The 14682-nt window shown below is 45.7% G+C and overlaps 1 protein-coding gene across 3 annotated transcripts in view; it reads right to left on the bottom strand.

The window, feature by feature from the left end:
- The window catches only part of LOC106573315 (protein BANP), a 71977-nt gene that overhangs the window by 29144 nt on the left and 28151 nt on the right, over window positions 1-14682 (bottom strand). For all 3 annotated transcript variants that reach the window (XM_014148266.2, XM_014148264.2, XM_014148265.2), the window contains 5 exons: window positions 12865-13104; window positions 10479-10640; window positions 9030-9160; window positions 6700-6771; window positions 5492-5536 (listed from right to left, as the gene is read on the bottom strand). In XM_014148266.2, coding sequence (XP_014003741.1) covers window positions 5492-5536; window positions 6700-6771; window positions 9030-9160; window positions 10479-10640; window positions 12865-13104 — 650 coding nt within the window. The remainder of the gene's footprint in view (window positions 1-5491; window positions 5537-6699; window positions 6772-9029; window positions 9161-10478; window positions 10641-12864; window positions 13105-14682) is intronic.

A 14682-nucleotide genomic window follows, 5' to 3' on the forward strand; every position in this document is an offset into this window, starting at 1 on the left:
GGCCTTATTTCTATTACAGCATATTCCATTCACCCAGCTCAAAGTAACATCGATAGGTTAAGGCTAATAGATGACACTCACATTTTCATTACAACCTAGCCTGTAAATTAAAGTTTACAACGTAGGCGCACAGGTCTTGAGAAATTTGAGTAATCAAAGTGACAGACCGTGACATTCATTACCGCCTTGCACACTCTTGCCTGCATCTATCTGATCTAAGTTGTAATCATCAGTCTAACAGTTGCAAACAAGAGTTTCTATTAGCGAAATTCAGGTATATTTATCCCATTTCCTCCTGTTTGCTTCCGTTTAAAAAACATTCGTCAACAGAATCTGCAGAATGAATACAGCCCTACTCACACGCAAACACAGTTCATTTTAATAGAAGCCACATACAAACAGCATGATCTGCTCGTTGTATAATCCCTTCTCGCATCTGCCCGCTCTTTTCCCCTCCACTTGTGGACTTCAGTGCACAACACGTCAGCTGCGTGACCAGGCGAAAAAAACTTTCCAAGCAAACCTTCATATCATAACCGCTACACACAGCCTACATCGTTGTCACCATATCAACTAACATCATAGCTAGTCAACATAGATACCTGAACTAATGCGTCAGCAAACCCGCTACAATCATGCAGTACAGTGTACAGTCAGTAAGCTGTTCAGCGGGCCCAGGTTGCAATAAATTAATAAAAACAAAAAATTACCTTGACTTGGAAGAGCTCCAGTGTTGGATAGCCATAGACAACCTGGCTAACACAGCATCCCTCTCTGTTTGAGCAGGATGTTTGAGTAGGTTAAACTAGCTAGCTGCATTCGCTAGCAAATTAAGTGAAAGTGAAAAAAATACAAAAATATAGCTAGCTCTCTCTCTTCATTTTTGAATACCGTAATTTCCGGACTATAAGCCGCAACTTTTTTCCCACGCTTTGAACCTCGCGGCTTAAACAATGACGCGGCTAATATATGGATTTTTCCCGCTTTCATTTTTTTTTCTCCAAAAAACACATTCTGTGACGTGCTCAGTTTTTTGCCGGCATGAAGCTTTCATTAGACCAATGAAATTGCCTAACGGGTTAAGGTCAAACAACTTTTTTGTTTACTGTTGAGATTAAATCGAGCGCTCTCAAACTTCCCATCATTCTGATTACGGTAGTCATTTTGTCACCCTCATCATGGCAAAGACACGGAGAAATGCATATGATGCAGCTTTCAAGTTGAAGGCGATTGATCTGGCTGTTGGAAAAGGAAATAGAGCTGCTGCACAGGAGCTTGGTCTTAATGAGTCGATTATAAGACGTTGGAAACAGCAGCGTGAGGAATTGACTCAGTGCAAAAAGACAACTAAAGCTTACTGCTAATTTTTTATTTTTTGTTACAAGCCGTGTTTCGTTAAAGCCTATTTATTTTTGTTACAAGCCGTGTTTCGTTAAAGCCTATTTATTTTTGTTACAAGCCATGTTTCGTTAAAGCCCGTGTAAAGTTCATTTGTTTCAATGTACCGGTAGGCACCTGCGGCTTATAGACATGTGCGGCTCATTTATGTTCAAAATAATATATATATTTTTTAATTCAGTGGGTGCGGCTTATATTCAGGTGCGCTAGATTCATTCTCTGATCCATTGATTGGGTGGACAACATGCCAATTCATTTATTTAATTAGGCAAGTCAGTTAAGAACAAATTCTTATTTACAATGACGGCCTAGCACCCCTGGGCTCAACCCTCCACTAACCCGGATGACGCTGTGCCAGGTGTGCGCCGCCCTATGAGACTACCGATCACGGTCAGTTGTGGCACAGCCTGGGAACGAACCAGGGTCTGTACTGATGCCTCTAGCATTGCAGTGCCATAGACCGCTGCCCCACTTGGGAGGCCTATGCTGCAAGAGCTCTGACAGGTTGTTGGACGTCCTTTGGAAGTTATAATTACTGTATAAGTCTATAGAAGGGGGTCAGAACCATGAGCCTCCTAGGTTTTGAATTGAAGTCAATGTACCCAGAGGAGGATGGAAACTAGCTGTCCTCCAGCTACACCATGGTGCAACCCCAGAGAGTGCTGCTGAGGCTACTGTAGACCTTCATTACAAAACAGTGTGTTTTTAGAAATGATTTGGTGATGTGAATATTTAGTATAGTTTTATTTAAAAAGGCTAACTAATATTTCACAATAAAAAAAAAATTAAAACGGAGAGGATGGTCCTCTCCTTCCTCCTCTGAGGAGCCTCCTGTCATGACTTCCGGCGAAGTCGGTTCCTCTCCTTGTTCGGGCGGCGTTCGGCGGTCGACGTCACCGGTCTTCTAGCCATTGCCGACCCACCTTTCATTTTCCATTTGTTTTGTCTTGTTTTCCCACACACCTGGTTTACATTCCCTCATTACTTGTCGTGTATATAACCCTCTGTTCCCCCCATGTCTGTGTGTGGAATTGTTTATTGTCAGGTTGGCACGCTTCCGGCTGGTTTGCGCTGGGTTGTGTTTTGTACCCGTGCTTTGTGGCAGCCTCACTTGTTCTTTGGGCATTTGTTTTTGTGACGTGGTTGGGTTCTGTTCAAATAATTGCCTCAGTAAAGTGCTTTGTCCACTCATCTCTGCTCTCCTGCGCCTGACTTCCATGCACCAGCTACACCCACCGTTTGACACCTCCACTGGTATGTGTTGTTATTTGGTAGATATTGCTGCACTGTTGGAGCTAGAAACATAAGATTTCGCTGCACCTGCGATAACATCTGCAAAACTGTGTAAGCAACCAATAAACTTTGATTTGAAGTGACTCATAAGTCAGAAGTGACTCACGCGCCATTCTTATGTGCCTTTATATTCCATGTGTGTGTGTGAGAGAGAATGTATGTGTCCTTCCTTTCATTTGATCTGGGTTGCATCCATGTTCAGAGCAATTACACAAACACAAAAACACCACGCTCTCATATGAACAATACTGACCGAGTCAGCTAGTGCTATTCTTGTCTCACTCCCTGGGAAAACACACCAGCAAGGAGGGAAGATGCCATTGAGTCACTGTTTGTGCATGTGTGTGTGTGCCATGTGTCTGTGTCTATGTCTATGTGTGTGTGGGTGTGTGAAAAGCCAGACCTGGAACACAAGGCTAGAAGAATGGACAGTGTGTTTGTTTTGGCGCGGGCCACATATCATTTTACAGATACAATACAAAATACAAGCTATTCATGGATTGCAAGTTTGGTCACAATATTGTTTTGAACGTTCGTTTTGGACTGATGCCCGACTGAGCATTCTACTCAATGCATCGTCAATGGGCACTGATGAAGATTCCATCAAAAGTGAATTACAGTGGCTTGCAAATACAATGACATTCAAAATGAGGCAATAATTGGTAGAAAAACCTTTTGATGTCACCAGATTGACTTTAGATGCAGTATAACGTTAGCTAGCTAGCTAAGATTGGGGGTAGGCCACCGGATTTTAGTTAGCTAACATTAGTATTGCCAGCTATTTCTGACAAACTTTGCAAGTTAATGGCAACACTGCCATCTGTCAAAAGTAAATTTGACAACATGATAACGCTGGCAAAGTTGTTTCCTACTAAATATGTGGCTTATCAACACTTTAGGGCACCACTATGGCGCCACCAACAGAGGGCAGCTTGAGAACTTTCAAAACAATGGCGTGACAGAGGTGCAAACTACGAATAAAGTTAAGGGGGAAAAGAAAAGAGAGGGTCTTTATTGGACAAGGCTTCCATGCTCTGCCAGGGGGATAGGACCCTGCCTCGTTAAGTCCCTATACACGGCTAGGGTACTTCCCAAATGGCACCCTATTCCCTATGTCAAAAGTAGTGCACTATATTATAGGGGATAGGGTGCCATTTGAGACGCAGCCTAGTTAGCTACACTCTGGCACTGTGAGGGGCACTACGATCTAAGACACACTCTGCTCTTCAATGCACTACACAGTGTGTTTACACAGAGTGGCTGGATCTAGTGTTAATGGCAGAAGGTGTTTTACAATGTCATCAGAGTGTGGGGAGGGGGGATGCATTTGATAGTCTTACAGTAAAAGTGTAAACAACAAGGAACTAGCCATGACCTGATAAGTGAGATGTACTAAATAAAGCAGAAAGACAGAGTTAACAACACGTTAGTGCTAAATAACATTGGAAACAGAGTTGTACCACTACTGTATAACTGTTTTCGCTTTTGTCGGCTTCAAAATCAGAACCAGTACCAAATTGCAACCGGAGCCAAGATGCAAGAGAGAAACAGGAATGCTGCTGTCAGGCCCACCGGACTCAACGACCGGTTCAACTGAGGACGTGAGTGTGTCTTAGTCTCAGTGTGTGCCTTCTCCATTGTCATCGTCAAGCCAAACATTGGCATGACAAGAGAGCAGAAACAGACTCATCCAGGCTAGCTCTAAGCCAGGTAGTCTCGCAATCAACACATACTATAATTTGAGAATCACCGAGTTCAATGAGTTATGGAGATACCGAGAACAGCTGGAGTTCAAGCTAGGTAAATGACAAGTGATAAACTATTATATTGTGGAAAGTACCATTGGCACACATAGGGGCATTTACTCTAGCCTAGCTAGCCAAGTCTAGAGTTTGGAGTAGCCAGGACTGTTGGAGTTCCTTACCTAACATTAGCTGCTCTCCAAACAATGACAGCACCTTGGAATAAGGGATGAGCTAATTGGCTGAAAAATAGCTTGGGTTTAGTAAGGGCAGAACTCATAAGCTGAGAAAGAGTTAACGTCACACAAATGGTGCTGTGCACACACGCACCTGTCCTCAGAAAGAAAAACAGTCTAGGTAGCGTGAGAAAGAGAGCGAGCCACTTCCTCTACAGCCAGGCTTCTAGACAATCGAGATCATGAATATGAAATAATGCCCTGGTCTGCACAGCGCCCATCTGTGATGTATGATCTGCGATCGTCACACAGCCCTGGTGCTTTGATCAGGAGGTTCCCTTTGATCCCAGAGGAAAGAACAGAGAAACAGGAAGAACAGAGCCCTCTGTACTAAACACACCATCCTCTCCTCTATCCACAAAGAGAGGAGAGAAGGATGGAGAGATGGAGGGGGGGAAGACTGACAGGAAGTTGAGAAAGCATGCGAGACAGACAGTGAGAGAGAGGCACATAAAACAGAGAAAGAGCAAGAGAATGAGAGATTAGAAAGAAAGACATTCGAGAGACAGGAAGAGCCAGAGAGAGAGAGAGAGAGAGCAGACCAGACAGGGATAGAGAGCTAGCTCCTCTCGGTGCGCATTTAAGAGGTCTGCAGGAAAGAGGGGGACCAGCACACTGAGTTAACCCAAAAGTAATGAACAATCTGTGGGAACTTTCAACCTTAAACCTCCATGGGTCGTGTTCATTAGGTACCAAACTGAAGAAAACGGCCTGAAACGGAGGAGCTACCTGGACTTCACGTGTTCTGTTGCAAAATGTTTTAAAATGTTTTCCGTAATGAAGACTGAGGATAAAGTTACTGCAGGGGGTGAAGGGACTTACCTGTCCATCCTGCCCAACATGCACCTGGTGGATCTGAAGGTTCCCCTGAGAGAGAGAGAAGAGAGGGGTCATTCAGACAGCCTGAGAGCATCACAGTCTCACACACATTTTGTAAACACCCACTAATCATACTGCATAATGAACATACCAATCACAGCATCATTCACTCACACACACACACACACACAGCATAAACAAATCACACAGACGCCATGACATTAACAAGACCACATGAAAAACAAGCCCAATTTAGCCTATATTCCCTGTTCTGTTTTCACTCCTAATTCTATTTCATATTCAATGCTGTCTGAGCTGCCATATGGACAGGCAGCATGGTAATCTCTCCCAAATAGCCTTATTTCCTTTTCCAACATGCTGAAACCAATGGCTTTGATGAAGAGGCCCCTGTTTCTAATGAAAACGCACACTGAGCGACAGTTGGGAAAAGTGGGATTTTGTTGCTAAGCTTTGAACTCCCAAAACAAACAAAATCATAGAGTGAAAAAATGTATTTTCTGGCATCCAATCACAAAGAGCAGGAAAGGCTTTCAGAGCTTTTCTTCCTCAGTCTCTCTCAAACTGTCTTCCTCCCTGTGACTTGGTTGTACAGGTTAGGAACCTCCGTAGAATACCTGGACGATGTGTCAGCCCTTTGCAGTGCAGGTGTTTGTTTGTGTGTGTGTGTGTGTGTGTGTGTGTGTGTGTGTGTGTGTGTGTGTGTGTGTGTGTGTGTGTGTGTGTGTGTGTGTGTGTACACACACACACGATGGTTGCATGTATGTGTACGTGTGTGTATGTATATGTCTACTCAAGTGTGTGTGCGCGCGCAGTGTCGCCTCAAAATAAATCTCCTCCCCACATCTTATTAAAAATATTTAACTATAATGCTGAGGCAGATAATTATTTCTCAGACACTGTGTGGTTCTGAGTCTGACTCTCTTAGAGCCAACCCATTCTGTGCATGTGAGGCTGTCTAGTGAGAGACACAGACCATCTGGGTATTATTTGGAAACAAATAGTATAATAACCCATGCATAGGCAGGCGGTAGATATAAACAAGCACCGTTAACATTTAACATCTGTTGACGGTGAACTCTGCCTAATGACTTTAATACTGGCTACCATTACTGACTATTAAAGTGGCCCTCAGTCACTCACTGAGATACCCGGATAGACAGACAGGCTGACGGGCAGACAGAAACACTTACCTCACTGTCCTGTGTGATCTGCACCTCTTCCCCCTGTGGGACCTGGGCAATATGGAGGTGTCCCTGAGGGATCTGATAATGGAAAGAGAGAACAAGATGAGAGAGAGAACAAGATGAGAGAACGAGAGGGGAAGAGAGAGAGAGAGAGAGAGAGAGAGAGAGAGAGAGAGAGAGAGAGAGAGAGAGAGAGAGAGAGAGAGAGAGAGAGAGAGAGAGAGAGAGAGAGAGAGAGAGAGACAGAGAGAACAAGAACTCACAATGTGTGTGTGGCACCGTTAACACATACATCCACTCCCACCCCTCCACCATCAGCCTCTTGTCTGAGCCCTGCTGCCTGACAGATCCTATGCTTTACATTTCCTCCACTGCATTAGCAGCACTCGTAAATTTCAGGCTTGGCTGCACCCGCTAATACTCTGTAGAATATCAAGAGGGTAATAACTGCACAACGGTAACCTCCCCATCATGATTCACTCTCTCCCCACTAGGCCTAGACTCAAATACTATTTGAAATCTTTCAAAATGTACATTGAGCGTTTGCTCTAGCCTGCTTGGAGTGCCAGATGGGTGGGTTTTGCAGTTTACATTGGACCATTAAGCCAGGCAAGCTCAATCAAACACATAAGTATTTACAATTATTTCAAATAGTTTAACCCAGGTCTACTCACTAATACATATTTTTCTCATTTTTCTACATGATAATATTGCATTGGATATTAACGCAAAACTAATCTCTCATGGACAGACTAGCATCTTCCCAAATTACGCAAGATTGTAGTTCTGGGTCAACCGAGATGAACACAAAACTTTCACAAATAATGATCATTTCCTTTTTATAGTGCGCAAGGGTGGAATTCTGGACTTAGCCTGTTCTTAGCCTGTCGTTGTATGTACAACTATACTTCTCCCAAATAACAAAATAACTGTTTTTGTCATTTCTAGATTAGACTACTGCAATGCTCTACTTTCCGGCTACCCGGATAAAGCACTAAATAAACTTCAGTTAGTGCTAAACATGGCTGATAGAATCTTGACTAAAACCCCAAAATTTGATCATATTACTTCAGTGTTAGCCTCTCTACACTGGCTTTCTGTTAAAGCTAGGGCTGATTTCAAGGTTTTACTGCTAACCTATAAAGCATTACGTGGGCTTGCTCCTACCCATCTTTCTGATTTGGTCCTGCCGTACATACCTACTGTCTCCCTTGTTGTCTCTGCCTGATCTGCTCCCCTCTCTCCACTGGGATTCTCTGCCTCTAACCCTATTACAGTGGCTGAGTCACTGGCTTACTGGTGCTCTTCCATGCTGTCCCTAGGAGGGGTGCATCACTTGAGTGGGTTGAGTCACTGATGTGATCTTCCTGTCCGGGTTGGCGAGCCATCGGGTTCGTGCTGTGGGGGAGATCTTCGTGGGCTGTACTCAGCCTGTCTCAGGATGGTAGGTTGGTGGTTGAAGATATCCCTCTAGTGGTGTGGGGTCTGTACTTTGGCAAAGTGGGTGGGATTATATTCTGCCTGGTTGGCCCTGTCCGGGGGTATCATCGGACGGGGCCAGTGTCTCCTGACCCCTGCGGTCTCAAACTCCAGTAATTATGCTGCAATAGTTAATGTGTCGGGGGGATAGGGTCAATCTGTTATACCTGGGGGGAGTCTCTCTCTCACACACACACCCCCCCAGGACCATGCCTCAGGACTACCTGGCCTGATGACTCCTTGCTGTCCCCAGTCCACGTGGTCATGCTACTGCTCCAGTTTCAACTGTTCTGTCTGCGGCTATGAAACCCTGACCTGTTCACTGGACGTGCTACCTTGTCCTGGACCTGCTGTTTTGGACCCTCTCTCTACTGCACGTGCTGTCTCTAACTCTGAATGATCGGCTATGAATAGCCAACTTACATTTACTCCTGAAGTGCTGACATATTGCACCCTCTACAACCACTGTGATTATTATTATTTGACCCTGCTGGTCATCTATGAACATCTTGGCCATGTACTGTTATAATCTCCACCCGGCACAGCCAGAAGACGACTGGCCTAGGTTCTTCCTAGGTTCCTGCCTTTCTAGGGAGTTTTCCTAGCCACCATGCTAAGTTGTGTGTGCGCAGGGGTTTGTGAAGAGAAGAACCGAGACCAAAGGCAGAGAAATGGGGAGTGCAAAAGAAAAGAGGGGAAAAAGAGCGACCGAGAGAAATAGAAGACAGGGAGTAAGCCAGAGAGAGAAACAGGGCAGGTAAGAGAAGGAGAGAGAAGCAAAAGAGGATGAGATAGAGAGATTAACCTAAATAAATCAGGGCTGTAGGGCAGGATGGAGAGGAGAGTGTGACACTCACCACTTGGACCTGTCCATCCTCTCCTATGCGGTGGATCTGAACCTGTTGGACGGCCTGGTTGGCCAGGGTGTAGTGTAGAGTCTGCTGGGTCACCCCCTCCATGTGAGCCACCTCCGCCACAGCGCCACCCTCTGGGGAGGAAGGGCATTAGCACAGGGCAGGATGAGGCACTAGTGTAATGCAATAGAGTTAACAACAGTAAGGTATACTCCGGATAGAAGTTACCCAGCTCAGACACAGATCTAGGACCAGATTACTGACCGACTCCCCCAGATCCATTAGGTGGAAAGGGGGGGATAGCAAACTGAAATAAAAACCCATTCTCCTCCGGAGGAATACTTGGCAACAGCTCAGGCCATCTGCTGGATGATGGTGTGTGTTTATACTGTATCAATCATGTCTAAATACACAACAAGGACTCTCAAGCTAGCAGTCCAAACAGACTCATGACCCAGCGGCCAAACACAAACCCCCCGGTCTCAGTCTAAACACCCACCACTATCACACCCACGTCCCCCATCAGCCCACCATAGCTCCATCTATTATCTCATTGGGGGTGTGTGTGCTTGGTGTGTGTGATTAGTTTACACTGGTGCGTGCGTGCTCGCTATGAGAATATGTTTTTTTGTTGCTAGATTGATGTAGGCCTACATTCCACCACACTGATCATAAAAGGGATAAAGCAGGCCTAAATGACTCATTCTCAAAATAATAATATCATGGTATATAAAACACGAGGCACAGACATCTGACTGGTACAGCTCATATCATAGCTATGTGTTGCATTTCCTGCCAGTAAGAGGTCCATATTCCAACCTTCAGCATGACCACGGCTGTCTCTCAAATGCCACCCGTAATCCTATATAGTGCGCTACATTTGACCAGAGCCCTATGGGCCTTGATCAAAAGTAGTGCACTATATAGTGAATAGGATGCCATCTGGGACACAGCCTCAGGTATGTCAATAATCCCCAGCCCAGCCATTGGCAATGAGGCGAGAGCCTGGTGGCTCGTGGAGACTGTACTTTTGGTGTTAGCCCTCTCTCTACATTCATTAATAAATAACTGTTTAAAGTTAGTTTAAATGTCGAAGCAGTTTTATTAAGGTGAGTGTGAGAGAACGTGCTCTGCAGGGTGCATGGCCTGGGAAAAGAGCGGGCTGTGACTGTACACCCCTTGTGTGGGCTCACAGGATATTTGGGTTTCCCCTGCTGTCCCACTCTCTCTGGTCCGGGGTGAGAGGTGATGGATCACAGGGAGGGGAGGACAGGAGGCGTTGTTGTGTTGTGAAGATTAGAACCATCTGCTACACTCTGCATCTGCACTACTCACTGGGTTCCTTATACACCAACACTTACATAAGTGAGAGGAAAGACTAGTTTTACTATAAAGTGTGCGTGCGTGCGTGCGTGCGTGCGTGTGTGCGATGACCCCAGGTATCATGACTACCTGAGCTGCCCGGTGCGTTGGCGCTACGTCTGGAGAAGCTCTTGACCGCCAGACTCTGGCCGCGCTGCTTGCGTCTCCACGCCGTGCGACACTTGGAGTCGATGCTCTGCTTGATCCGGTACCAGTCCGACTCAGTGATGCCAAACTTATAGAACAGGTGACCTGAGGGGAACAAGGACCGAGGGCACATGTTAGGATGACTTCAGTTTAAGATGGTTAACTCACCATGACAAGGTAGAAATGGTCATAATAATTGCTTAAGATGGAGAGCGGTCCATGCCAAGTCTGTGTGTCGTTTGTACAGTGCAACCTTGTCCCACTAACAATGCAACTCTGCCTGAACTGTGAAAATGTCAGAAGCACTGAAAACTCTAGCTAGATTCTAAATCTGGTGGTCAAGGTACAGGTGGACATGTACCACTGCTAGTACTCATATCATCCCAATCTCCGACACTGGGGACCATGTAGGTGGATATATAACATGTGAGAGGGTGCGGTTATGTTAGCAGCTGGTTTGAGGGTGAGACAGAGGAGTTGACAGCTTCTTTCTACCCCGATTAACAAGGCTGCTATCACCCGAGGGGAAGAGTTGAGACACGAGGAGGGGGAAGGGGGTGTGGGGGTAGGCTTCTAGCACACACACACCAACACACAAAACGCCTGACATTCGTGTACAGGCACGAAAGGCAGGTGCTCTCTTACCAGTCCCAGTTGGACAGGCAGGCAGAGGAGTAGCTATGTTCCCATTAACTTGTCCAGCGATTTTTGGTCGACATTTAGAAAGGTCGCATATAAAATAGATGTGACAATTGCCTGCTTGGGTGAGTTTCCATTTAACCATTGTGTCAATAAAAACAGCTGGACTTAATGATGTCACACCAACAAAACATTTTTTAGAAAAACCTAGTGTCGAATAAAAATGTAGTGGTTGAAGTGTTTACCCATTTAGGCAAATTGCATATTAATACATTGGCAACTGCCACCTATCTGTTTCAGGTCTCAGGTAGCCCGTGAAAGACAGCATGGATAGAATGCAATAATTTATATTTGCCATATTCTAACAATTGTCATGCGCCAAAGTATCAGCATGGTCTGTGCATTGGTGACACTTGCACTCCTGTACATCTGAAATAATTGGATGGTTAAACTTGCCAGCCAAACAGAAAAGCAAGGCGAAGCAATTCAGGCATGGGTAAACATTTTTATAGTAAGAAAAATAGTATTGGGCATTTAAAATTAAATGTTGGGTGGAACATTATAGTTACGGGGTGACATTATGTGCCATGTGTACCTTCAAAATGATTTGGCAATCATCATTTATAAGAAAAAACACCGTTTCCATCATAGTTTATCGCAATAAAGAAAGTTTGTCGACAGAAAAATTAACCTGTCGAACGGATACAAAATGTTGGCGATCTTTAGAACATTTCTGCTATATCTGCCGTTTCCATTGAACATGCAACGATTTTTTTGTGACGTTGCTTTTGCCAGATAAACCTGGGTCAATGGAAACATGCCTACTGTGAGTGAGTCACCTGGCCCTGCTCCAGCCCCCACATAACTCAGTGTCAGCCCAAATCTGTCTCCACACACAGGTACACACACACACACACACACACACACACACACACACACACACACACACACACAGATACACACACACAGGTACACACACACCATACCTGAATTGCATAAACACACACCTGAATTACACAAAGACACACACAAAACACCTGCATCATACAAGTGCACACACACACACACACACAAACGCACTCCGCCACTCCTGCACGGCACCTGCGATCAACAAACAGTAATAGATGTGGGGAGACAGAGTCCAAATCTCTCACCACACACACACACACACACACACACACACAAAAGACTACTCCCAATAAATACTCCCCTACCACAGCCAGCCTCGCCTGGCTCCCCTCCAGCTTCCCTCATTACCCATTTAAGCTTAATTAGGAATCAAAGGGGTCAGCGCATTAGCTACGGCCCCATCATGAACACTCCGACCTACATGTGCTTGTCAATTGGAGTTTGGTATGTTGTAAAATGTGTTACGCATGAATGCATGTGTTGTTCTAACCTGCCTGGGGAATGCAGAGAGATTCAGGTCTCACTGGATGGAACTGGAGCTACACTACAACATGGGTCAGTGCTATCTTAACAGGTAACACAGGAGCATTTGGAGTTGAGGTTGTGGCTGTTGTGACAAGTGGTTGATGACAGGGTCAAAGGGTAACCTAAGTGCTAGAGGGTGAAGGGATTGAGCCCTGCCGATGATACATCTATGGGGAAAGATGAATCAAATAGTCACTGACAGCTGGTGCCATGTCAAGCGTGTGTGTGAGTGAGTGGGTTGGTGTGCGTGACTCACAGCGTATGCCGTAGATCATGAGCGGGTCCAGCTGCTTCTTGCCGTGCTTGCCCTGTCCTGACAGGTTGGACATGGCCTGCACTTCGCGGTGGAAAAGGTAGTCCAGCAGCGTCAGCGCCATCTTCTCCGCTGTGCGGCAGTTGGTGCTGAGGTGGAGCATGTCGCCCGGCAACACTGGGCAGCGCACACGCATCTCTGCATTGTTCTCGTCGCCAAGCCACGTACCTGCTGGGTAGTCGTCTATAAAGAGAGGTGAAAGGGGAAGTTAAGTGGGTGGGTGGGTGCAGTGATAAAAGTTATAACCCCCAAAACTACTCTGGGTATAACCCCCAAAACTATATAAACAAAAGTATGTGGACACCCCTTCAAATTAGTGGATTTGGCTATTTCAGCCACACCCGTTGCTGACAGGTATATACAAATCGAGCACACAAACATGCAATCTCCATAGACAAACATTGGCAGTAGAATGCCCTTACTGAAGAGCTCAGTGACTTTCAATGTGGCACAGTCATTGGATGACACCTTTCCAACATGTCAGTTCATCAAATGTCTGCCCTGTTAGAGCTGCCCCGGTCAACTATAAGTGCTGTTATTGTGAAGTGGAAACGTCTAGGAGCAACAACAGCTCAGCCGCAAAGTGTTAGGCCACACAAGCTCCCAGAACTGGAACACCGAGTCCTGATGTGCGTAAAAATTGTCTGTCCTCGGTTGCAACACTCACTAGCGAGTCCCAAACTGCCTCTGGAACCAACGTCAGCACAAGAACTGTTAATCGGGAGCTTCATGAAATGGCTTTCCATGGCCAAGCAGCCGCACAGAAGCCTAAGATCACCATGCGCAATGCCAAGCGTTGGCTGGAGTGGTGTAAAGCTCACCGCCATTGGACTCTGGAGCAGTGGAAACGAGTTCTCTGGAGTGATGAATTACGCTTCACCATTTTGCAGTCCAACAGATGAATCTGGGTTTGGCGGATGCCAGGAGAACGCCACCTGCCCCAATGCATAGCGCCAACTGTAAAGTTTGGTGGAGGAGGAATAATTGTCTGGGACCGTTTTACACTAAAACATACAATGACATTCTAAACGATTTTGTGCTTCCAACTTTGTGGCAACAGTTTGGGGAAGGCTATTCCCTTTTTCAGCATGACAATGCCCCCTTTCACGAAGCCAGGTCCATACAGAAATGGTTTGTTGAGATCGGTGTGGAAGAACTGGACTGGCCTGCACAGAGCCCTGACCTTAACCCCATCGAACACCTTTGGGATGAATTGGAACGCCGACTACAAGCCAAGCCTAATCGCCCAACATCAGTGCCCAACCTCACTAATGCTCGTGGCTGAATGGAAGCAAGTCCCTGCAGAAATGTACCAACATCTAGTGGAAAGCCTTCTCAGAAGAGTGGAGGCTGTTACAGCAGCAAAGGGGGGGACCAACTCCATATTAATGTCCATGATTTTGGAATGAGATGTTGGACGAGCAGGTGTCCACATAACAGTAAACCGCTGCTCGGCCTTTTTAACAACACTATCAACAAGGCAGGTCCTAGTTTTGTCGCACCTGGACTAATGTTCAGTCCTGTGGTCAGGTGCCATAAAGAGAGATTACAATCGGCTCAGAACAGGGCAGCACAGCTGGCCCTTAAAATGTACACGGAGAGCTAATATTAATAATATGCATGTAAATCTCTCATGGCTCAAAGTGGAGGAGAGATTGACTTCATCACTACTTGTTTTTGTAAGAAGTGTTGACATGCGGAATGCATCGCGGTGTCCGTTTAAACTACTAGCACAATGCTCGGACACCCATGCATACCCCA

The sequence above is a fragment of the Salmo salar genome, chromosome ssa16 (genome assembly GCF_905237065.1).
Source record: "Salmo salar chromosome ssa16, Ssal_v3.1, whole genome shotgun sequence".
In the NCBI taxonomy this organism is placed as follows: Eukaryota; Metazoa; Chordata; class Actinopteri; order Salmoniformes; family Salmonidae; genus Salmo; species Salmo salar.